General features: G+C 46.6%; 1 protein-coding gene across 9 annotated transcripts in view; it reads left to right on the top strand.

Annotated features, from left to right (window-relative positions):
* Window positions 1-24,388, top strand: part of SLC4A4 (solute carrier family 4 member 4) — a 125,898-nt gene that overhangs the window by 36,420 nt on the left and 65,090 nt on the right. For all 9 annotated transcript variants that reach the window (XM_039701874.1, XM_039701869.1, XM_039701878.1 and 6 more), the window contains one exon: window positions 4,212-4,391. In XM_039701874.1, coding sequence (XP_039557808.1) covers window positions 4,212-4,391 — 180 coding nt within the window. The remainder of the gene's footprint in view (window positions 1-4,211; window positions 4,392-24,388) is intronic.

Consider the following 24,388-nt stretch of genomic DNA (forward strand, 5'->3'; position numbering starts at 1 on the left):
CCTCCTTAGTGCTACTTTTAGTATCTCCCCTTTAAAATGGATCATCCCCCTGATTTATTTGTCCTTCTGAGCCATGGGCTTTTTTTGTGTTGTTAATTTTCTTTGGTTCTCACACAAAATGAGAAGCACTTTTTGCACCAACCCAGGTTGGAAAAGCAGGTGCTCTAAAGCACACTGACCTGGCTGTGATCCTGGCCGTGTCCTGGCTGGTGCCACTTCTCTCTGTGGGTTTGCGCTGTGTGCTGACACCTCCTTGGGCACAAAACTGTGCCATCTTCTGCTGACGAAGGACGTGGCCCCTCTGGTGTGACTGAAGAGCAGATCTCTAGATGTTAGATGGGAGGGAGGCTACCTGAGGCTTTCAGTTCCACCTGGGAATAAGACTGATGGCTGGGCTGTGAAAATGGGCTGAGAAGGTCCCACCTTTCATGGAATCACAGAGTGGTTTGGGTTGGAAGAGACCTTCAAGGTCATCTCATTCCAACCCCATGCCATAAGCCTCTAAGTGACATGGCTGGGGCATCCTGAGCAAAACCCATTTTTCAGATGGCCCAAAATATCTGGCCAGAGTTGGTGAAGATTTTGGCTTTGTGACCAACTGTAACCACATGGGCCTGTTGCAGTCTGACCACGTTTAATGTGACTCTCCCTGTTCTTTGCAAAGGCGTCTTTAAAGGGATAAACAAGGGCTGGGTGGAAACTGCTAATGCTCAGCTTATTTTCAGTCCTTTATACATTTTTAATACTAGATTTTGATCTTGTTTTCTTCTAAGGTGCCAGCGTGAGATTCTTTATGAGCTGGTCTTACCACGCTCTGAGTCTCAAGACTCCAGTCATGTGGAAAGGATTCCTTCTTAGATGCAGCAGGCAGACTTTATCCTTTGATCCCATAACTTTCAGCTCCTGTCTCCAAGTGACTGAGTTTTGGTTTTGCTGAGCCAAAACCATTCCCTAGTACCCTTTTTAAAAAAGAGCTAGCTAGTGCTTCTCTCAGAATGGTTGTGGTTGGAAGGGACCTTGAGAATATCTTATTCCACCCCTCTGCAGGGACACCTGCCACTAGACTGGGCTGCTCCAAGCCCCGTCCAACCTAGTCTTGATGATGATGAGCAGCTATTCCTGCAGGCAGGGAGGGAATGCTGCATTTCACAGAACCTCAGCTGGTGATACACAAGTGGGTTTTCATCAGTAGAACTGATTCAGCAAGTCTCCTGTGCCCAAACTCCAAATCTGGGTGCTGAGTCATGAACTAATCTTCTTCAGTAGCTCTTAGTAAAGCAAAAGATGCGGTTTCAACAGAGTTTTTCCAGGAGAAAACCTGATGATGACTGCATTTTGTTTTATTAATAATCAGATGAAACGATTTTGTTGTGAACTTGGGGCACCGTAAATGTTCTCTGTGGTCACAAAAGTCAAAGCTACAATCAGTGTAAGTCTAAAGAAGCGCCAGCCCACTGTCACTTAGAGGGGAGTAGGTGCCACCGGGACCCACAGCTCTGCGTGTGCATGGCACAGGTGGGGTTTGAGTGCTGTGAAGCAGCCACTGGTGTAAGGAGGTGCAACAGGGGGTCAAGGATGTCTTGGGGAGGGCTGTGCTGGGTGTACAGGAGAAGAAGGTTGGGTTCCCCCAAGTTCAGCGCTCAGCTCCGTGCTTCCCGTGCTCCCCAGCTGCGCGATCCTTGCGGTGCCCCTGTGTCACGTTGTATTTCTCAGGCTGTGGTTCTCATGGGAAAGGCTGGCTTCCCCCGGTGAGTCGGTGAGTCGGAAATGTCCTGGGAGCCCAGAGCATTGAGACTATGTGTCAATTGTTTCCTCCCAGGCGCTTTGGGAAGGGAGCCTAGAAGATTATCTCAGTGTTTGGAACAATATAAACAGATGCCAAGCACTTCAAGTACATGGAGAAGGAAAATGTCTTGCTTGGCCTCCCTGAACAGTCCGGGGGGGGGGGGGGCACAGCAAGGAACATTAAATAAGTCTCTGCCTTCAGACTAGGGAAAGCAGCAAAGTAATGCAGATGTTGGCCTGCGTATGTACAAGTGAGTTTCATATTACCAAAATCTGTGCTGCATACACGTGGTCCAAAGATTAAAGAGATTGTCCAGTTCTGTTGGCAGCATATTAAAGTATTAAGACTGCAGGCTCACTATGATGTGTTTCTATTATCAAGCTGACCACAGAATTCAAGTGATTCAAAGGGGACTGTTGTTTAATACAGATACCTTTTGCATCAGGCTTTTGGATGGAGTTTTGGGTGTGAGAATCCCTTGGGAAAGGCTACCACTGCCCTGTCTTCCTGGGGTCACCCCCACCCTTCCAGCTCCTGCTGGTGCTCGGATCAGATCTCCCCTTCCCCGTCTCTGTGCAGCACTCAGGCCATCTGCCACGTTAAAGCTGATGTTCCCAGTTGCTGGAAGAGCTTTCTGGGTTTCCTTTGGCACGCAAGAGCTAAACTGCATCTTCACATGTCCGTCTGGGAGCTCTTGCTGCACATATCTCTGTGGCTCTGCCCTTTCCCTCTGCGGTGTGATCCCATTCCTTGGAGGCGGCCATTTTGACAGGAGGCAGCAGACTCAGGACCCTGTTCTATCCCTGTTCCACTGCCTGAGTTTGAACCCTGCTCAGCTCCAGAATCCTCTTTCTTCAATCTCTGGAAGTGTCCAAGGTCAGGTTGGATGGGGCTTGGGGCAAACTGGTGTAGTGGAAGGTGTCCCTGCCCATGGTAGGGGCTGGAACAAGATGAGCAAATGTGCAAAATAAAGGTTGAAACATACAAAATAAAGGCCTCACAGCTGGCCTCAGGAGTGTGTGGAATCTAAAGTGGCAAATCAGTTAGTTACAGAAATGGAGTCTTTTGTGCCTGAATTTTCAGTTGTTTGGTTGCCAAGACTGGATTTATCATAAGGAGGAATTAGAGACACATATTTAGTTTGTGGGTCATTCATTCAGATGAATTTGTTTACTCTGTTCATCTGAAACTCTCCGTTCAGCCACTCTGGGATAGAAATGGGGAAACCCAACTTGGTCCAAAGTACAGAATCCAGCTCTCATTTCTCAGGAGTTACTTTTGTAAGAGCTGCTTTTATAGCTTACAGTGAGATGTCTGAATGATCTGGGCAGAGAAGACAACGTCTAAGTGCTTTCTGTAAGCACAGGATATTCATCCCCAGCTGGCAGAGGTGCAGAAAGCCCTGAAAAGAAAACATTTTTATCAGACACAAATAGGCACAACCATTAGCAAGTGTAGTTGAAGTGCTTTAGTTTGAAATCCCAGTTTCAGTGCAAGGGCATCCTTGGGATTTACAGCCAACATATGAGATTGGGCACTTCTTCTGTTACTTGCGAATTTTTATTTTAGAAAGTGTCAAGTAGGAGTTGATAGGAACTTGTGTGAGTAGTCCTTCCTCCTCTGCTGTGTTATAACAACTCCCTGATGGTACTTGGAGCATGGGACCTCTATAGTGGCACCTGTGTAAGGTACCTAATGGTACTTTGACACTTGTTATACAGAGGACTGCACAGTCAAGTGATGTAGATTTTGTTGGTCTAAGCTCTTCAATTAAACTGAATCACTTGGCACAAGGTAGCTGTTAAGTTCAGCCAGTGTATTTGGTAAAACAAATGGAAAAATTAGTTTAGAATGTGTTTTAAAAGCACTCTGTTCGATATTACAAAATGAGTATGATGGCCTTCTGTGGGGTTTATTTTTGTATTTAAATGAGTCACAAGGACAACAGTTATCTGAGTCTGCACTGGCATGTGCTCTCACAAATGATGGGATAAAAATACTTCTCCAAATGGTAGCTACAGAGCTCCAAGCTCACATCTGGAGACAAGAAAAACAGGACTAATTAACGTTAGGCCAGCTAAGAGGGATAGTTCACTTGCCTTCTGGAATGAAACAGGGATAGGACAAAGAGTAATGAGTTCAAACTGAAAGGGGGAAAGTTTAGGTTAGACATATGGAAGAAATGCTTCTCTGTGAGGATGCTGAGGCTCTGGCAATCTGTGCCTGGCACAGAAGCTGTGCCTGCCCCGTTCCTGGAAGTGTCCAAGGCCAGGTTGGAGGGGGCTTGGGGCAGCATGGGCTAGTGGAAGGTGTCCCTGCCCATAGCAGGGTTTTGGAATGAGATGATCTTTTAAGTCCCTTCCAACCAAAAGCATTTTGAACTGCACAGTGCTGAAGTTAATGTTGGTGTGCTTGTGTTCCCCAGGTCACCACACGATTTACATCGGGGTCCACGTGCCGAAGAGCTACAGGCGGAGGAGGCGTCACAGAAGAAGAGCTGGGCACAAAGAAAAGAAAGAAAAGGAGAAAATCTCGGAGAACTACTCGGACAAATCAGACGTAGAAAACGCTGATGAGACAAGCAGCAGCATCCTTAAACCACTCAGTGAGTACTGGTTCCAGTTGTCAGTCCTTAAAACGTTCTGTTGTCTAGGATCTGCTCACGGAGGATGAAACTTGACCCATGAAAACAATGGTCTCACGTTGCAGGGTTGGAGTGGTCTGAGCCAGCTGCTGTGGCTTGGAAAAGGCACAGGCCAGAGCAGACATTTCATCCCTCTCTATCACCTGAGTTGGCCCTTGAGGGATGCCAGGCAGGAACAGGCTGAATGTTTGAAGAGCAATTTGACACTGTGTGTAAAGAGATAGCAAGCAAGGGCAAAGACTGAGTAGTGCCTAGGTAGATCTATTGCAGCTTCTGCCCTGGCTCTGGGACGTGCACACGCTCTGGAATTCCAGCACCCCGTGTTTCAGCCTCATGTGTCACTAACTTGCAGTGCTAACAGCTTCTTTCCCTTGGGTAATTGACCAGTTTTAGGTTTTGAAAACAAAAAGAAGACTCAAATGAAGCTTTGCTGTATGTTTGCGTATTTTTACGGATTGAATATCTAAATACTGACAGCCAGGTTAGGTCTGTTTTGGATGCCCTGTGCCTCTATTCCCACTAGAATGGTTAAGCAGAGGACAGAGACCTTTAGCTGGTGCTATGACTGTGCAGAGACTGTCACAGGGTTGCCTTCCCTTTGCTGTATTCTCTGTTGGCCACAAGCTTGTCCTGAAATCTGGGCACAGATCGATGGCTGCTTTGGGAGGAGCAGGGGGGAGATGAATAGGCTGATGGGGTTGAGTAAGGCAGAGCAGCCCAGGATGTGATACAGCTCAGATTATTCAGGCTAATTCCAGATGGCTGGAGCTTCATTTGTAAGTAGAAAAATGCCTCTTGTGTGAGAGATCCATACAACTGCACCTTGGATTGAAGAAATACATTCATTTCTCATTTTGAAGTCATGTTGCTGGGTAGTTGCTATAGATAGAGACAGTAACGTGGGGCAGGCAGATCAGTCATGTCTTTAGCCTGGTTACCGTCTTCAGAGAACAGCACCTGGAAAGGAAGGCAAGTCACAGATTCCGTTTGCTCTTCCCAGCTCTTGTTCCCTGGTTGTCCCAAAGAAGGTTTTTTGTCAGCACTCAGAAACCAAGAGTTGGTTTTATACCAAAAGACATAATTACTTCAAGAACTCAAATGTTTTAAAGTTAATTTTTGTGTTTATACCTTTGTTCTTTGGCATGCAGGTGACCAGGCCTGTAGAAATTTCTTTTTTGCTTCTGAATGTATCATATCCTCGGGGAATTGTTTCCATGAGCTAAGTGTGCCTGTGTTTGAAAACCCATTTCTTCCATCAGGTTTTCATGTCCTGCCTTTCATTTTGCCCATCATTGTGTCTGTTTCATCTGAGGAGGGGTTTGTGGTGGTTGTTCTCCTCTGTGGTTGTTTCTATGCAGTAATATGTTCTTATCTGCACTTACACCTGCAAGTAAGAATATGCAGTCTTCCCATCACTTTCCATCTGCAGTTTTCCCATAGGCTTTTCTACCCTGATCTCTTTGCACTGCAGATTTTTGGAGTGGAATTGCATAAATATTCCAGGTGTCCCATGCAGTAGCATTCATACCCCATCCCTGGGCCCTTTTTCTGTTGTTCACCATCTCAGGTATCCAGATACTTTTCCAGGTCCTTGCTGTTTCGTACCGGTGGCCAGATCTTTTTATGAGCTGGCTCATGTAGCTTGGAGCTCTGTAAAGGAGAGGGGAAGGTCAGATTACTGTCTTGAATTACAAGTTACCTCATAGCCCTGGGTTTTTTCCTCTTCTGAAACTTTTGTCTTCAGAGCTGACCTGAACTTTGTGTTTCCCACCCTTTCTTTTGCTTTCTGAGATGCCTTTCTTTTCTCTCCTCCAGCTGTGTCACACAAGTGACAGAAGCCCATTTCTCTCCAGGCAGCATGTACCAGCTCAGGCTGGTGTATAGTGCTGACAGTCCTGGCAAGAAACCTCAGTTAGAACCCCGAGGTTTTAATCTTCATCCCATAGTAGGCGTTGATCCAGGGGTGGGAAACTAAGTGCTGGGAAATATGGCATAGCAATTTTAATGGAATTGGGAGAAAGCCGAAATGAACTGTGCTACATACATTTAAGGCTATCAGTAGACAGTGTGGAATATCAGAAGCTGAAATGTGTGTGAGGGCTGTGTGGTTTAAAACGAGCAGAATCTGGTCTGACACCAAAACACTGTGAGTTTTGGTCCAACATATCTCAGTTTAAGAAATCCTTAATTTATAAGCTCCTTCTCATTGTTGATTTTGCAGTTATCACCTTGGCCAGTATTAGACACTGTCAGTTCAGCCTGGGTGTATAACTGGTGATTTAGTTTATCTTCCAATACAAGGAGAAGTATATAGACCTTGATTTACAAAATCTTTAATATGTGGTTGTTAAAATAATTTATAGAAGCTCAGGGGACAACTTGATTGTCCTGTATATCGAGACCTTTGTTTTTCCTGAGTAGAAAGCTTAAGCCAGTTGTGATTTGGTGCATCACTTGCAATTCTTGATCTGTCCCTAAGGACCACAAGCCTGAGATTCAATATCTTACCTGAAATGATTTCTCAGCTTCTTGGATGAAAACTCTGCAATTAGACTTTGACCAAGTCTGGGTTTGACTCACTGGGTCAAGTTGCTCACAGCAACTGAACCTGATGGAACATGTCCATTGATACCAGCAATAGAATAAACAGGTCCAGAAATGCAAGTCTTCCCTAGAAAAGTTTTGTTCCAGTTCCAAACCAGTCTAGCTGTGCCTCTGTGTTTGGGAATTGGTGCAGTTTGGAAGTGTCAGTCCTTATATTTGTTTTAGCCTGTGTCCAGCTGAGCCAAACAAGCCCAACTCTGGTAGTAACAGACAGCCTTCAGCTCTCCCATCTGAAGAGAGCTGGGCAGATGGAACATGTACAGATAGGTTTTGTCCTGGGGAAATTCTGCCTTGAGAGCCATGCCTCCTTCACAGATCCAGACAGGGATACTTTGGCAGACTGAGGAGGAGGCAGGAAGGCAATGTTCCCTCTGCAGAGCCCTTTCAGGACATTCCAGGCCTGCGGGGCTGTCTCTGCTCTCAGGGAACTTTGGCATTCACACCCTGCTTCTCAGGCAGGAGTGCAGATGATGACAAATCCCTCTTCCAGGTAAAACATCCCAGCACCTCTCACCTAAAAGCACCTCCTTTAGCCAGCCTGGCCTTGGTTTCCATTTAGGGCCAGTCAGGAGGAAACACTTTTTAGGCTCTGCCTCATCAGGTCAACTGGTGCTTGTGTCAGCACAAAGAGGATGGTGGGGTTTGCTGCTGCTTGCAAGGGATGAGACAAGGGAGGAACAAGGAAGGCAGATGAAGTTTCTCTGAGTCCCTTTCCCTCTTCCTCATTCTGTACTACTGGTGTGCAGAGATTTTCCCATGAGGAAATGCATCTCTGCTTGATCTGGGGAGGGGTTTTTTCTCATTGTCTGGTTGCCGTCCAAGTCACTTTGGCTCACCTCCCTGGCCCAAACCCAAGTGCTGCAATACTTTACTGACTTTTTAAAACCTCTTGTGGGTGTAACAAATTCTTACTGTCAAGGATAGAATTTTTTAGTGCTTGCAGCCCTGAAGAGAGTAAAACCTGATTTTTGTGAGGTGTCAGAATGTTGCCATGTTGATAAATATAACTGCAGAATCTAAATTTTGGAATACCTAAAAGCAGGGATAAGAGGACCCATTAGAAGAGAGAGGGGAAGGATGATATATCAGAGCTTTTTAAAGGTTTCCAGTTGGCTCAGAGAATTCCTCTTGCAGCCACCAGCAATAGTTCTTAAGGGTTTTAGAAAAAATCCTCTCTTGAGCCCTCAGATGTGGCTTTGGAGGAAACTTCTGCTGTTTGTAGGGAGTGATTTCATTAAGGTGCAGTTTGAGGCTTGTGCTGCCATTCCACATGGAGCGCATCTCTCGCAGTGAAGGTGAGGTTTTGGCTGGATGGATCGGATTTGCACTGGAAGCGGGTAAACTTCTGTTCCTGCTTCCCAATTTGGAGTGCCTGCTTTGCAGGAAGAGTTTATTGTGGACAACGTCCCATTTGATAGGTTGCCCAAAGAAGTGGTGGATACCTCATCCCTGGAAGTGTTCAAGGCTGGATTGGACAGGGCTTGGAGCAGCTTGGGGTAGTAGAAGGTGTCCCTGCCCATGGCAGGGGGTTGGAAGGTTCCTTCCAACCCAAACCATTCCGTGATTTCCAGTGAGGAGTGCCAGTCTGACTGGAAGGGTCCATTCATAAAAAGATCAAATTAATTCGACAAAGATATTTAGACATCTCTTTAGGAATGCTCAAACTGGGCATCTACCTTGAAAGTTCATTAAGGCAGGTGCTATAAATAGCAGGAGAGAGCTACAGGATGGAAATAAATGAACCTACTTAGCAGAGCAGATGCAGCACAGTCAGGGCTACGCCAAGAGTTCTCTTTCTGTTCGTGTTACTGGATTTTTCAGCTATCCAATTTCTTTCCTGACTTTTTAAGACATGGGGTGGGATTTTCCAAAAGCTTTTAGCCTCAGCTCACCTCAGTGACAGCAGTGACAGTAGTTGACAAAAACCAGACAGGATGGCCAGAGCTTAATTGTTTTTGTATTGGCATTTTACATAGGGAAAGTGGAGATTTTGCTGTAAGTAGAAGGGAATTTTGCTGTTTTGGTCTTTGAGAACTGCACAGCGGCTCTGGACTGGTCCCAGGTGCTGGGGTCAGTTGAAACAGGCCCTATTTTGCCCTTCCAGTGCTGCAGGGAGTGTGCTCAGGTCCACTGCAGTGCAAGTGCAGAGGGGAATTAAACACAGTGCTAATTACTGCCGGGCTTGCAGTGGCTGGGGCCCGTCGGAGCGGCTGGCAGGGTGCATCTGCTGTGTCCATGGGAAAGGCCATGGGAAGGTGCTCGGGGCAGCTGAGGAGGTGCTGATACAGCTCCCAGAACGCAGCACAGACGCCTCATCCTGGGATTGCTGTCTGGCTGGCTGCAGCCCACCCTGCTTCCAAGGTGGGCAGGGGCCTGAGAGCCACAGGTTCTGAGTGGTTTGTGTTGGAAGGGACCTCAAACCCCACCTCCTGGATACCTTCCATTCCCCAGGCTGCTCCAAGCCCTGTCCAGCCTGGCCTTGAAGCACTCCAGAGGCTGGGTGTCTGCAGTGCCTCTGGGCAGCCTGTGCCAGGGCCTCCCCACCCTCACAGGCAAGAGTTTGTCCTTGATCTCTAATCTAACCCTGCCCTGTGGCAGTGTGAAGCCATGAGGCTGTCAGTGGTGGCAGTTAGGACTTGTTGGGGTGTGGGAGTGACAGAGAAGGGACTTGTGATGGAGGGGTGCTTCCAGCAGCAGCTAAACCTGACTGCCCTCACCCCTTGCTTACTCCAGCTCTTTTTCCAGGAGAGGGTCAGGATGGCATTTTTCTTATTCCTGTGGCCTCACTGCAAAGCCCCCACTGAGGCACTTGGGCAGGATGAAGGGACATGGTGATATGAGGTTGGGTCTAGATGTGAACTATCACCCTAGGCAAAGGCCTTTCTTTTCTTCTTGGCAAGAGTACAGGCTTTCACTTGGACAGCTAATTTTAACAAATGCTATTTTTGCCACAATCCTTACCTGCAACTGTGAGGTTTTTTTCTTTTTTACTTTGAGTTGTGCATGTGGAAGTCGCATCAGGGCTTGTTACAAGCACTTCCATTTGTTTAAAACCTGTTACATTTTGCTTACACTAAATGTCCATCTCCTTTAGGTAAATGCAGAACATACATCATGGAGCTTCCATTCCTTGCTCATGATGTGGTGTGGTGTTACTCTGTATGGCTTGAAGGTTTCTGAAGTTATGTGGTGACACTCTGTGTATTGTGGCCATCTCAGCTGTGACATATGCTGCAGCATATGCTCTGACAGAAGCCCACGTGTGCAGACCTGCTTGGAGGTGGCACGTGGCATCTGCTCTTCCCCTGGCACCAGCTGCCCTTTGGCTGGTCCTGGGAGCTGGTCTTGGAAGTCTTCAGAGGGACGGCCATGTCAGGGGCCTTGTGCATGTGAAAATGCATCTCACCCTAATGCAGCAGTGTTCCCCATGCTCTCTGTCTTCTCTGTCCTTCCCCAGGCTCTGAAGTGCCACCAGATGCCCTTTGGAAGGGACTGTTCAGCCACATGAACCAGCCCAGCCCTGTTTGCCATCATGCCTGGTTCCTCACAAGAAATCAGTAGTGTAGGCTGAAATTCCCTTCTGCAGCTTGACTTGTTCCCTGTGCACTGTGTTCCAGGAGTGCTTGTGTCACTCAGTGTTTGTCAGTCACCTCCAGCTGCAGCCAGGCTGCTGGGTGCCTCAGGTGTCATGGAGGATCTAGAGAGTCTGGTATTCTCCAGATTTCAGTGTTCCTGCACTGGGATGATGTCAGAGTGGTGCTGGGGAGTGAAAGGAAGTCTGCTGTCATGTGCCATGTGAAATGTCCCAAGAACCTGTGCATGGAATGTTGTGGCTGTAGAGAGGAGTATTTTCCACCTTTGCAGAGACTGGGAAGAAATTGTTCAGGTCTGAATTCTTCAGAGATATCTGCATGTGTCTGAAAGGAGCAGCCCCTGGGGGAGGAAGGGGGAATGGAATAGAGAATTGATAAAATGATAATGGGCTTTTGGTGAGGATTATTCCTGGGGGCAGTGCATTTAAAGGCACAGTGCCAGCTCTTCAGGGAGCTTTTAAAACCTGCTTCCCCTCTTCCCATCATTAAAAAACAGCCACAGCAGTTGCCATGGCAGTGACACCAATGCAGACAGCAGGGCTGTTGAGCAATTCCACTTAGGTTGTTGTCATCTTGAAGTGATCAAGATCCTCAGCCCTGAAGTAAAAAAATGAATTTGGATAAGAAGTACAAACACCTCTTGCTGTTCTTTTGGCTCTCACACCTGAGTGCTGCCACCCTCCTGCCACACGTCTAAGTTTTCTCTACAATTTGAAGAACTGATAGAAATAGTTTTGGGGTGAGTCAAAGTTAAGATTCTTCTATAGCTGTAACCTGTTCTTGGGAGAGGAGCTAAGTTCCTAAACTCCAGCTGGTTAATATTAAATTATTTGTGGCAAAGTTTGAGGTAAAATAGCAAGAGTTATTTGACAAATTGGGTTTGGCAAAACAGAAAAAATGTCCTGCAAAGCAAGTTCAGTCTCAAAATCCTTTGGTTTTGGGGTAGGTCTAAGTGACACAGTATTTTCATTTACTGGTCACTTCTGCCTCAATTAACTGCATGTTTTCTTAGATCTGTGACTAAGCCTTCCTTAATTGAGAATGGTCTTTGCTGCTTTTTTCCTGACCAGGCAATTCTCTTAGAAGTCTCCCTTGGCCCAAGGGGACACAATTAGTCATGTAGATGTAGAAGAAAATAATTCAATATAACCTTCACGTGGTATTTTATGCCACAGGGAGTGTAACTGTCTACTTGGTGGATTGAAAGCGGTTCTTCAGCTTGAAACTTCCTCTGTGTTTCAGTACCAGCAGAGATGCCTTTGGGAAAATTTTATGGGGTCTTTATTCCCACTTTGTCAGGGTAGGTTGTTTATGTTTTAGATAGAGCAAAAAAGAGGCTGGTTCCTTTCCTGGTATGGGGAAGACCTGCTTTAACTGGAGCTTGCTGTGTTAATCTTGTGTCTTGAACTGATGATAGCATGTGCCACTATAATTACCTAAGCCACCTTAATGCTTTGCCTAATTCTGTTCCCTGTGTTCACGTGAAACTGCTAAGGGACAGAAAAGTCCAAGGAATTTATCATGTGGGGAAAAAAAAAATCTCATTTAGAAACATTTTGATTTGAAACCAGAGCTGTTTCTCCAGCTGAGAAGGGCTGAGTTGGGGACATGATGGTTGGCACTGCAAAGCTGCCCTTTTGGGATTACACTCCATGCAAATCTGTTGGACAGTATGGGAACAAGCCATCCTAAAGCTCTGCATTTCTCTGTATATGTAAACAGGGGTTTTTCTTTTACTGTCAGTATAACTAGCACCTGGATTTTTGTCTCTGAACCCTTCTTTGTGTTTTCAGTTGCCTCTTGTGAACCTCACTGAACTTCTTCTGTTGGGACCATTTCACATGTTGATCCTTGGTCTAGCTGTTCTTGAAGCTGGTGTCTATTTTTTATTATTATTATTCTTTCAGCAGTAAATTGCTCATCAGCAGAGCTGGGGTAGGTGTGCCAGTCACTTCTTGCTTCTGCCCTTGGCAAGGGGCACTTGGCTGCTCTGGGAGGGGCAGGAGAGCCCTTAGAGGGTCAGGAAGGGTACCAGGGGGGCTCTCAGTGCTTCCTGCAGCTTGGAACCGTCTCCTCTCATCCCAGGAGGGACAGAGAATTATGTCCATGACCTACTAACCTCCAGTTGGGATTGTGGGTTTGGGAAATGAGTGCACAGATGGCAGCGCTGGGATGGCAGCAGATGCTGATCTAATGAGTGGAATCCACTGAGGTTTCAGCAGAGTGGTGGGGAGCAGTGCAGGGGTGTCTGTGGGAGTGCAGGGCTGCTCTCTTCTCCCTGATACCAGTACTTCCTGAGCCCTTCCCCTTTTCACTCTGCTCCCCCAATTTATCTCCTCCAGATCAAGCTGGCACAATGACAATGTGGATGATTTTGATTGCACAGGGAAGCTGTTAGAGAATTAGATGATAAACATTTGGAGGGGGAACCAGAGATTGTGAGGCCAAAACCCTGCTGTAGCCTAGTGCCAGCAGGCTAGAATGACCACATGGGAGTGTTCAAAAAGGAGAAAAATCAATCAGTTCCATACAGAACACCGAGCTGATAGCAAAGGGCTCTCTCTGCACCCCTATGGACGTGGCTCCAGCATGGGCTTGGTGTAAGAGTGAGCCCTGAAATAAATACATTTGTCATGGCTCAGGAACACCAAGCCTCAGTGTGCCCTTGCAAATGCCCTTGAGGCAGGGCCTGTGCTCAGGCTGTCTCTTCTGCAGCTGTGGTCAAGTCCAAGGACCCACTTCAAGGTTTCTCTTTCTGGGGAAGTGATGTTGGTGATCTTGCTTTGAAGTTTAGAGCAGATGCTGTCTTTGGATGTGTTCATGCCTTGAAGAAACAGCAACTTAGTGAGAGGCAGGAGGTGCCCTTCTTTTATCTCTTCTGACTTTTATCTCTTTGACTTCCTGATGAGCCAAAACTGGCTCTTTTAGCTGTGACTGAAAGACTGGCAGCCAAAGGGCCACCATGAAAGGAAATGGAAATTGAGATTTCCATGTCAAAAACCTGAAGAGTAAACAAAATAGGGCAGAGAAGCCTCAGCTCTAGTACTCGATCATGGAAAATCATTTGCTTTTCACTTTGTTAGTGTCAGCCACTTCCTAGAAAAATTCTGTATTTTAAAACAAATCTGTATGATATCTGAAACAAAATCCTTGAGAGCTGTGGGCTATTCTGCTCAGCTTTGAATCCTGATCCAACATCTGTTCAAGCAGGGGAGAGTCTTTGCTTGGATTTATTTGCTGATTTCTTACCCACTGAGTGAACTTTAAAATAATGGTATTAAGTGCATCAAAATTACGTGTAGGAAGAACTTGGTCATCTGCAATCTAGAGAGGAAAGCAGATGTTAACTGAAATGTAAGTGGTTCTGCATAGATGTGTTTGTACTTGCATGGATGGATTTATGTCTCAGAAAAGGCAGAGCCCTTGTGGCGCCTTTTCCTTATGTTTGGATACCCCTGGAAGGGCATTGTAGGCCTCAGCAGCTACATGGAAATAAAAGTATGCATAAATCAGCAAAGCCTTTCCTGCTTTTTGTAAGGAAGCCTAGGAATGGACTAGTCCCAGCCTGAATGTGGTATTGGGATGAGTTCAAGTCTTGCTTCCAAGTGGAGACCGTGATATTTAAATATAGTAATGGGAACCAAGTTCATCCTATGGAGCAGGGTGTTTGGTTGAGCTCTGAGCTGAGGGTGTGTAATACCCTGGGAATTGCATGACTGGCAGGAAAGGAGAGTTGTTCTGAGCATCCTGACCTGTGGAGACCTCCAGCAGTTCCCCCCTGTATCCCTGCTCCGAGGGCAGTTCTGTAACACTGGGACTGCCTGACTTGGCCTTCAGGCTCTCTTTAATAACCCAGCTCCTCTGAGTCGAAGCGTTGCAGGAGATCAAATCCATGCTTTCCTTCCTTGGAACCAACCCATTTTCCTGGTGCAAGCAGCACTGAGTGGAGGGGAGCTGGGAGGCTGAAGGAGGCAGACAGTGTAGGTGTCACAACCCAGGGAAGAGCCTCCTGGCTCTGCCTGGACATTCCTCCTTGGAAACCCACACACAGGAGTGTGCTCAGAGTGTCTTGCCCCGTGGCAGCTGGCAGGGGTGGTTTCACGGGAGATGGATGACACTGAGGGTGGATCAGCTTTGCTTGCAGGGTACAGGGAACAAGGACAGCAGCTGGCAGGGCTGCAGCCACGGGTCCTTGGCTGGGGAGCGCTGGTGGCACTGCTGGGAGTGTCTTTCAGACACATGAGGAGCTCCTGGGATGTGAGTCAGGAGGAAAGGACACGACTGAAGAGCACCACTGACAGGGAAGAACAGCAAAAAGAGCTGACTGGAGATGGTGAAACTTGGTGTGCTTGGTGCAGAGAGGACAAGGAAGTTATTCTGAAACCATAACATTTAGGTAACCACAAGATTTAGATGTCAAGGTACTTAGCAAGTGTCCTGCACAAAATCTGGGCAGAGGTGGGTGTCGCTCAGACTGGGAGAAGGTAAAGGAACGTATTCCATAGGCTGTGGTCCAGATGAGTGAGTGTCTCTGCAAGAGAGATGAGGCCCTGTGTATTCCCTGTCTGAGAGCTCCAGATGGGCCGTACTGAAACCCATCAGTTGTGGAGACATTGGACCTTCACTCACATTCCATGGGCTGGATGCGGCATGCCAGTACAGTCCCAGTAGGTGGTAACCATGTCCTGTGGTTGTATTTCAGAGTCAGACACTCCATGCTGCCTGTGGAGCAGGCTGTGTGGAAACAACAAACTGGGGACGTGGCAAGTGATGGATCCACAAAGTTTTGGGAGTTATTTGGGGGCAGTTTGGTGGGGGGTAGATCAGGGGAGTCCTGATGAGGAAATGTTCTTACAGAAGTCGCCTGAAACTGCTTGGTTTTAAGTCCATGAAAGCAGTGGAAGCTTTGAGGCTAGGGAAGAGTTTCATGGATGTGGGAGAATTTCAGTGTGTGGTGTTTGGTCCTTGGGCCTTGCAAAGCTTTCTGGACCATCTTGCAAAGCTGTCAGGCTCCAGACACTGAAGAGAAGGCTGCTGCCTGCTCCTTGCTCCCAGGCAGAGTGCTGACTTGGCTGCTCAGCTGGGCATGGGCTCTTCCTTGCACTTTGGGTATTCCTAGAGAACATGCCTGACCCCGTTTTGTTGGACTTGCTCTTATTTGGGTTTCCCTTTATCTGTGTGGGACTTCTTCTGCCTACTCTGTATATCATGGTTTTCTTGTCCCAGCCTGTTCCAAGGTAAATTGCCAAGGATGGGAAACTTCAGAAGGATGAGTCTGTAGCAAAAAAAAAAAGAAGTTCACTCAAGTGATTTCATTCCAGCATGGATTTCATCGTGGGAATGGGAGCTCACTGTGCAGAATAAACTGCTCACCATCAAACAGTAGAAATGCATTTAGTGGCAACAATTGCTCCTTTGGCAAAGCCTACCTTAAAGCTCTTGGGGGAGATTAGTCTAGGCTTAGCATTAAAACTGGGCTTGAAACATACTCTGCATTCCTAGTTACAGGAAAATAGTGTCATCCAGAACAGTTGTTTCATGTCTACTGCAAGAAATGGGGATTGTTTGGGGATGGACTGTTTTAGATAAGTGACTGTCACAGCTTGTAGAATCGTATTTGCTGGTTGGAAGCAGCTCAGGAACCACAGAACATGCTGATTACAGTTATTCACATGGGCTATTTTAGAGTTAAATATTCTCTGTTGTGTGGTTCAGATATCAAATTCACGCCCTAAATTCCCAATTTAGACTAATCCTGGAGTCATTTAGATTTTCCTTTGGCCTGGCCCAAGGGTTTCACAGCGTGTTGCAGCTCCCAATGATGCATGTCATGTGTGGGTATGGGAAGGGGGAACAGAAAACTGATGAAGGTTTAGGGATGGGCAGCATGCCTTGGGATCTGCCCAGAAAAATGGTGCTGGAGGCTTTGTACTGAGCTCACTATGGTTTTTGTTCCAGCTGTGTCAATGTGACTTTAATTCGGTGGTGAAGATGGAAGATTTCCTAATCTTTTGCCTTGTCTGCTTAAAATACATATGCGTGTATATGCAAAACAGGCAGTATTTTGTAATGAATTGTTTGCCTTTGGAATGAGAGTGCTCTTTGTCTTGTGGGTTCCTTTAGGGCTTTGGCAATAAATAAGAGGCTACCAGCTGCAGGCAAAACCACATTTGGGGTTAAGTGTGAGCAATTTTTGATTGTTGGATGTTTCAGCATCACCTTGTCCGCAGGTTTGGTCCTGCTTTGGCTTAAGGATGGGAGGGACCTCAGTGGGACAGGGACAGGCTGCCAGGACACCTTGTGCCAGCACCTATCTATAGGAACAGCGCAGGCAGAACAAGAGCTGTGACCCAGGACAGCACCAGGAACAAATTTAACCCAAAGCATATATTTAGCCTGGCTGCTTGCAAGAAGATTTAAAGCCATATTTAAAGCTGAGCATCTGCTGAAGTGCCGGGCGGATTGCTGATATAAATAGTTATCCACACTGGAGCTGCTCTGGCTATGTGGGGAAGCCTGGCAGTGGGCAAGGTTTCAGGGAGTGCTCTCAGCTGCTTTCTGTGCTGGGATGACCGTTCCTGGTATCTGCTCTCTTTGTCACAAGTGGGAGAATCAGAGCACAGGGGGCTAGAGCTGGGCTGGTGGCTCCCTGCCCGCTGTCTGGGGTGACCCGGGAGTTGTGTGGATTTCCCAAAGCATTGCTCTGCTCTGAGCTGTCCCCCTCACTGAGCTTTATTGTAAACTGATCCCAGGAGGACGAGTCTTCTTGGGAAAGCAGCCAGCATGCTCTGTATGGCTCATCACGCTGTCCCTTTGGAAGTGGAGTAACGGAAAAGAGCTTTTTTCCCCCAGCAGTACTTAGGAGGAGCATTGTCATTTTTCCAATTATTTTTACTTGCCTTAATGCCAGCTCAGCTGTCACTAAATGAATTGCCAGGTGTTCTCATAGTTTTTCCCAACTGATGCAAAAATGGGCTCATAAAAAAGGGATCATTCCCTTGGGAGATGAACAGCTCCCTTCGGAGTTCCCCTCGGGAACAGTGATTCAGTTGCAGACCTTCTCCCCGAGTCACAGCTGAGACAGACTTGCCACCTGTTGTGGGAGGTCAGGCACTGACACGTGTCCCACATGGAAAATGTCAGTCAAGAGCTGCTGCTGGTGGTCACAGCAACCTGCTCACCTTTTTTTTTCAGGAGCTGCCTTGGACACCTGTGTCTGTTCTGCTCCAGGAAAGAGTTTATTTGCATTGAGGTTTCATTTCCAGTCTCAAAATAACTTTTTTTTTTTTTCTGTGTGAGTGGTAACACATGTGGATTTTTGTCCAAAAACCTGTGCCTGTGGAATACAGTGTTTTTTGGGGTTATGGTGCTTCTCAATATTAAGGACCTGAAGAAGATGGCAGCTGTGTAAGGTTTGTGGATGAAGAAGGTCTTGTTCCCCAGCTTCTGCCTAATGTCCTTCCTCAGTCATTAGAGAAAAATAGGTTTTAGCAAACCTTATCCTCGTGAATTCTTTATGGAAAAGTCAAGTCCTGCAGATGATTTGCATCCTGTTACAGCTCCCAGCTGGTACCAGCCATGGAAAGGGTTGGCTTTCAGGACATCCCATATTTCACAGCAGTTGGAGCTGTAGGCTTGTAACTGAGATTTGCTAGCATTTAGGAGGCTGGGGATGTCTTCTTTCCTTTTTTCCCAAAGTGGATATAATACCTGTGAACAACAAAAGGGGCTTTTCTTTGCCCTTCTGCACAAGAGGAGATAGATTGTTTGCAGTCAGAAATTGTCTGGTGCATCCTTTCCTTAGATTTCCCAAACCTCCCATTCTGTGCTAAAAGCAGACCTTTTTTAGGCAATTAATTCTCTCTCTGTGGCGAATTCCAAACACTTTGGAAGACCATAGATCGCCTTCAAGTTCAATTGAACATTATTTTGGGGTTGGGGAAATATTTGGCTTGCCTTCATTACATCTCCAGCTAATCCAAGGTTGGTGACTTGGCTCTTTTTGCTGCAGTGCAGTGACTAATCTCATAGTTTTGTTGTTCGTTAACATAATTATGGGCTTTTCTAAAAATGGAAAGATATCAGGACATTTGCCTCATTCCTCCACAGTTGTCATTGCACGCTTCTAATAAGTGTGCTAAAAACCCTATTGATCACAGTTCCCATGTTTATAGCTGGTTTTGCCAAGGAATTTGGGACAGGTGTGAGCAGGGCAAAGAAATGGAAGGTGTGATGCTGTGGGGGAGAACCTGTCAAATCCTGTTGTCAAAAGGGAATGTGGCTGCTTTGGAAGCCTTTGAAGATAGAGAGAAAAGGCAAAATAATATTAATATGCAGATGGAAGGAGCTACAGGGAAGGTTGTTGGCTGGGAGTGAAGAGAGGTTACCTGTTCATGGATGGCAGGAATGCAGTGTGGTACTTCCATTGATAGTGGCTCTTTATTTTCAGCCCCTTGGGAATGATTGTGTTACAGTAACTTTGGGATTGTGGGGCTGAGACTGACTAGAAAAGCACTTGTATTTCTTTTCACTCATTTTCTTGAAATGAAGAAGTACAGTATTTACTCTGGGGTCACTTTGAATTTTGGAGACTTGGAAGGTTGATCTATTTGGCTGCAGCCTGCTGGTGTTCAGCACCTTTTGGAAATAAGGATTTGGATTTCCTCTGAGGTTTCATCTGGAAAAGGAGTTGCAGGGGGAAAGTTTTGGAAGTGGCAACTGTCTCAGGCTGTGACATCTGTGATCTGGCCTGTGCAGCCATCTCAGGAAATCTGCTGGAATTTTACATCTTTTGGTCTCTGTGGGTCAGGCACATAGCATTTATTGTGAGCAGTTCTTGCTGCCTCTGCTTGTCTGAGGTGTCTGGAAGCGGCGATGGTGCTCTGGGGTGTTCCCAGGTGTTTGAACTCCGTGCCTGTGGGAAATGCAAAGGCAGGATTTTGCCAGGTCAGCTCTACATGGACACAGAGTGTGTAGGAGCTGCTGCCACTGGTGACTCGTTCTGGCTCACCACGGCTTCAGGCTGACAGGGCAGGCTTGGATGGTACAGCAGGCAAAGCTTCTTCCCTGTTAGGGCAGTGAGAGTTCTCTAGAGAAGCTGTGGCTGCCCCATCCCTGGAAGAGACCAAGGCCAGGTTGAACAGGGCTTGGAGCAGCCTGGAATAGTGGGAAGTGTCCCTGCACATGGCAGGGGATTGGAATGGGATAAACTTTGAGGTCCTTTGCAACGCAAATCATTTTGGGCTTCTATGATGGGGACACTGCTCTTCCTGTAGCTTAAGGTTGTAAGAGGAGAGACCCTGGATACACATTTTAAGAGTGCTTGAGACATTTTTAGGGATGGGGGACAGTGTCAGGTGGTATGTGGTGCTCTGTGAGATGCCCTTGATGTGGAAGTGGTGATATCTGTGAAGAACAGCCTTCTGGCTCTAGAAGAGCCCTCACAGCCCAGGCAGCACGTGTTGCAGCAGGGAAAATGCTCTTTGCTTGGAAGCTAACAGCTTCAGAAACATAAGGTCAGTGCTGAACTTGTTGTAAAAACATCCTCCTCCAATTAAATCTGGTGTGACATTTTTCTGAGGAATGTGGGTTTGGTGTCCTTCATTTGGGAAGAGCAGACAGATTTTGCACAGCAAGAAGAAGAGTAAATGTTTTGTGAGGAATACTTTGCTTACTATCAAGGTCACGTATTTTCTTTCAGTTATGCAAAGCATGTGCTTAAAATGGGAATCTCCACTGGAGGACAACTTCCAGATCTTGGAAAAGACATCCTTGAAGTTTTTTGCTCACAATTTCCTGTCTCTTTGGGGGATAAAAAGCAAGAATGTCTTGAAGGAAAGTTATTTTATCTAAATCAGTGCATTGTACTGTTCTCATCTGCGATGTGATTTTTGTAGGCAGAGGTTTCACTTAATCTCAAAATAAAGCAGAAGAGCTTGGGTTGTAGTTGAGGGATCAGGTTTATATGAAGGAGCTGTTCTCTGTTCCATGGCTTCTCTGGTGCCACAAAGTTGAGGAACACCTGGAAAACCAATCTTTTTTTCTACGTCTTCTTTTCTTTCATGCATTTAATGGAAGTATGCAGCAAACAGTCCTTGCCTGGTTCTTCTGGGGTTACTATTCCATGTGATGGAGTTTCTTGCTCTGAAATAGATGGAGCCCCCTTGCAAGTTCATTTTCCTTGTTCAGAATTTGTTTGCTGTAGTGACAGAGCAGGGCATGATGGCTGCTGGAAAAGGGATTGTCTGAGCATGTGTTCCTGTTTATCACAGGTGGGAGGATTGGGGAAGGAGGAGATGCATCTCTCTGTTCAGTACCTTGGTTTAACTTAGGGCTTTAAAAGAATACTTAGAAGTGGGAGGCAGGAGAAGTTTGGAATCTAATTTCCCTGAAAATCACCTGTGTATTTCTTAACATAGTATTCCTGTCTTTTTTTCCCTCAAGTTCAGTAGGCTTTAAGCCAAGCCTTTGAGAAGAAATACAAAAATCCCTTCTTGGTGTCTGTACACAGATAAATCAGTTACAATTCAGCAAGCCAGAATGGCTGAGCTGGATCCATGTGTGCCTTGGCTTGTACGTTACACATTCTTGGGGAATTCCTTTCCATATTTCAGCTTCCATTCATAAAGGTCTTTTCCAACCTAGGGGATTCTGTGATTCAGTGCTGCCTTGCACTTGCAGACTGCTGTGTACCTTCTTCACTTGGGGTCATGGTTCTCCTTTCCCTGGAGCCATGAAAATGGGCACCTCGCTATGGAGGGTTCAGCTCAGTGGGTGAAGTAATTAATGAGACACTTCATCAGCTCTTATGTTTGCCTTAAAAAAACTAGAGTACAAAAAAAATCATGCTTTGTTTGAGTCAGCAAGTGGGGAACTTTATTTTAAATAATGGATTTAATCTGGTGATATCATTGTCATGATCTCCTTGATTTGCTGTTAGTATTTCCTCCACCCTGAATCTGCTGTTCCCTTTTGGTAGCCAGGCCACACTTTATAGTACCCGGTGTAATTTGACATTGTGATGTGCAGGCTTCCAGCATCCTGAGCTTTGTGCATTGGCTGGCCAGATTTTCATGCTGGTATCCACCTGGAGATGGAGAGGACTTCCTTTTGGATCATCTTTTTCAGATTCCATGTGGATGCAAATTGAAATCCCATTGAAAATTTCCAAGGGGAAAGCTGTCTTTTTTGGTAATGGTGCAACTACTTGGTGTTTGGGTTTTCTCCCCAGTTTGAAATTCCCTTAGGAATTAAGGGAGCATTATCTGAACTAATGAGCTAGCCAAGTTCCTTCTTCTCCTTAGATCTCATCTTCCCAGCCCTTCCTTTTAGCCGAGAATTCTGAAGGAATAGACAACCTCTCCTGTTGTCACATCGTATTTAATTTCTTGAATGAGCTGAATAATTTAATAATGTAAAATGACAGTAATATTCCCTCTGTCCTGTAGAAGATGCCACTGGGAAAAACTGGATTAGCACATTTGTGCAGTCTAGGCTGAAATTATGAGTTTTTGATTCTTGTTTGGATTAAGCAATTTGATCTGCCCAAGTCTTCAGAATTAAACATGTACTTTGTGCTCTCTGCTCATAGAACCATCACAGAATGGCCTGGGCTGGAAGGGAACTTAAAGCCCATCCAGTTCCATCACCTGCTGTGGGCAGGGACACCTTCCACTGTCCCAGGTTGCTCCAAGCCCTGTCCAGGCTGGCCTTGGAGCCTTGCAGGGATGGGAAGCTGTTGTCCTGGGAGAGCCCTGGTGGTGGTCTCTGTGGTGCTGACATCTCGTGTGTGCCCCTGGCACGCTCCAGGGCGGGCAGGGCACGCTGCAGAGGGCGGCCACGGGCGGTGTTACGTGAGCCAGGAGCAGCCCTGGCCACCAGGCTGGCTGCAGGCAGGGGCTCTATTAATAGAGCTGAGAAGCAGATGATTGCTGGTGTTACGTGACTGTGACTCCGGAGATTAGGGGAAGGTGTTCGGGGTGTCAGGACGTCACCTGTGCAAGGGAGACGTGCAAGGGACTGCAGATAGATGGTCCTGAAACCAAGAGGTGCACTAATGGATGTGACAGAGAGTTTGGGTCTGAGGCATGAGTGATTAAACTCCTTTTGGGGTCATGCAGAGCTCTTCAGGACTCAGAAATGGGAGAAATGGCTGTGCAGGGAGGGCAGAACATAAGTGCTGGATGTAATTCCAAGTAGGTATATACGTCCTTGCTCTGCTTCAGTTTTTCCTTATGACCTAAATATCATTCTGGTAAATCCAAGGCATCCTTCAAATTCATGGCATCCAAGGAACTGTGAATTCCTCTTCTGTGAGCAGTCACAGGTGTTACCTGTCTGAGCAATGTGCTGATCAGCGTCATTATTTCAGCACCAGATCTCGAATGTAAAGCTTCTACACCTGCGATTCCTTTAAATTCTCTTTGCAAAGGCCAGTGTAGCTTAGTGTGGAAAAAGTAAAATTATTTGAGAGCCACGTTTCACTGGGGATGACTTGGTGAGTGCAGCTTTGGCTCCCCTTAGTGCTGTCAAGTTTGTTCAGTGCCTCTTTACCTGATTTTAAATCAGTCTTTTGCTTTGCTTAACTCCTGTGGGAATGAGCAGGTCCAGGCGTGGGTAAAGGGCTGGTGGGATAGTTCAGCACCTCTTTGGCCACAATGTTGTTTCCCTTGCTGTTGTTGCAGATATAATCTGTGGTTAATCCCCCAAGTCTGAACCTGTGACTCCCCAGAGGACCTGAAGCCTTTTGTTGGTTTTGATTTGCAGCCTTGTTATAGACAAATTAATGGCCCTGAGTGACAGCAGGGCAGCCAGAGACGAGAAGAAAATGAGTAATTAACATATATTGGGTATTACTGATTGCTTTTATGATTATCTGGATTTTAAGGTATTAGCTGGAAAAATAGCTCCTAATCCCTTATTAAAGATAAAAGGCAAGTCATTAAAAGTAGGAGGTTGTTTTCAGTCCTGAGAAGCTCTGGAAATATGTCTTGGCTCCAGCAGCAAACTAACCTTAAAAGCCTGTAATTCCAAGTTACTCAGCTTAGTTGTTCTCCTCAGCAAGGGAATTTCTGAAGTTTCCCATGTGCTGGGAGGCGGAGGGGACGCAAGACAAAGCGACCCTTGTCACAGGAGCTGCGTGCTTGGCACAGCCACAGGCCCCTTTGAATATCCTCAGCATTAGCTGGGCCTGGCCCAGCTGCTGGGCTGGGAACTCTGGGCAGCTCCACAGAGGGGTTATCCCTCACTTCAGCTTTTTGGCAGGGGCAGATCTCCTGTGTGAGGCTCCCACCTCACCCCAACTCCTGTGTTCCTCCCTCTTGCTGTTGTGGCCACCTAACTGGTTTTGTAGCCATCTAATTCATTTCATGGAATTGTAAAAATGTCTCAGAATGGCTTGGGTTGGAAGGAACCTTCAGAGTCATCTTGTTCCAGCCTCCTGCCATGGACAGGGAAACCTTCCCCTAGACCTCATTGCTCAGAGCTCCATCCAACCTGGCCCTGAACGTTTCCAGGGATGGGGCATCCCCCACTTCTCTGTGCTAGTGGTTTTCCACCCTCTTTGTAAAAAAATTCATGCCCATGTAACTGTTGCAAGGCCATCTAGCTGGTGTTGTGGTCGTGCACTAAGTAGAATCAGCTAAACAGACTAGTCTAAGCCCAGAGTCCTGATCCCAGCAGGGAAGGGGGAGCAGGAGGCTGGAGTGCTGGGGGCAGTGAGACAATAAAAGTGGGGAAGGGTGACGTTTGGCTGTTGCTATT

The sequence above is a fragment of the Passer montanus genome, unplaced genomic scaffold (genome assembly GCF_014805655.1).
Source record: "Passer montanus isolate IOZ18808 unplaced genomic scaffold, ASM1480565v1 scaffold150, whole genome shotgun sequence".
Lineage (NCBI taxonomy): Eukaryota > Metazoa > Chordata > Aves > Passeriformes > Passeridae > Passer > Passer montanus.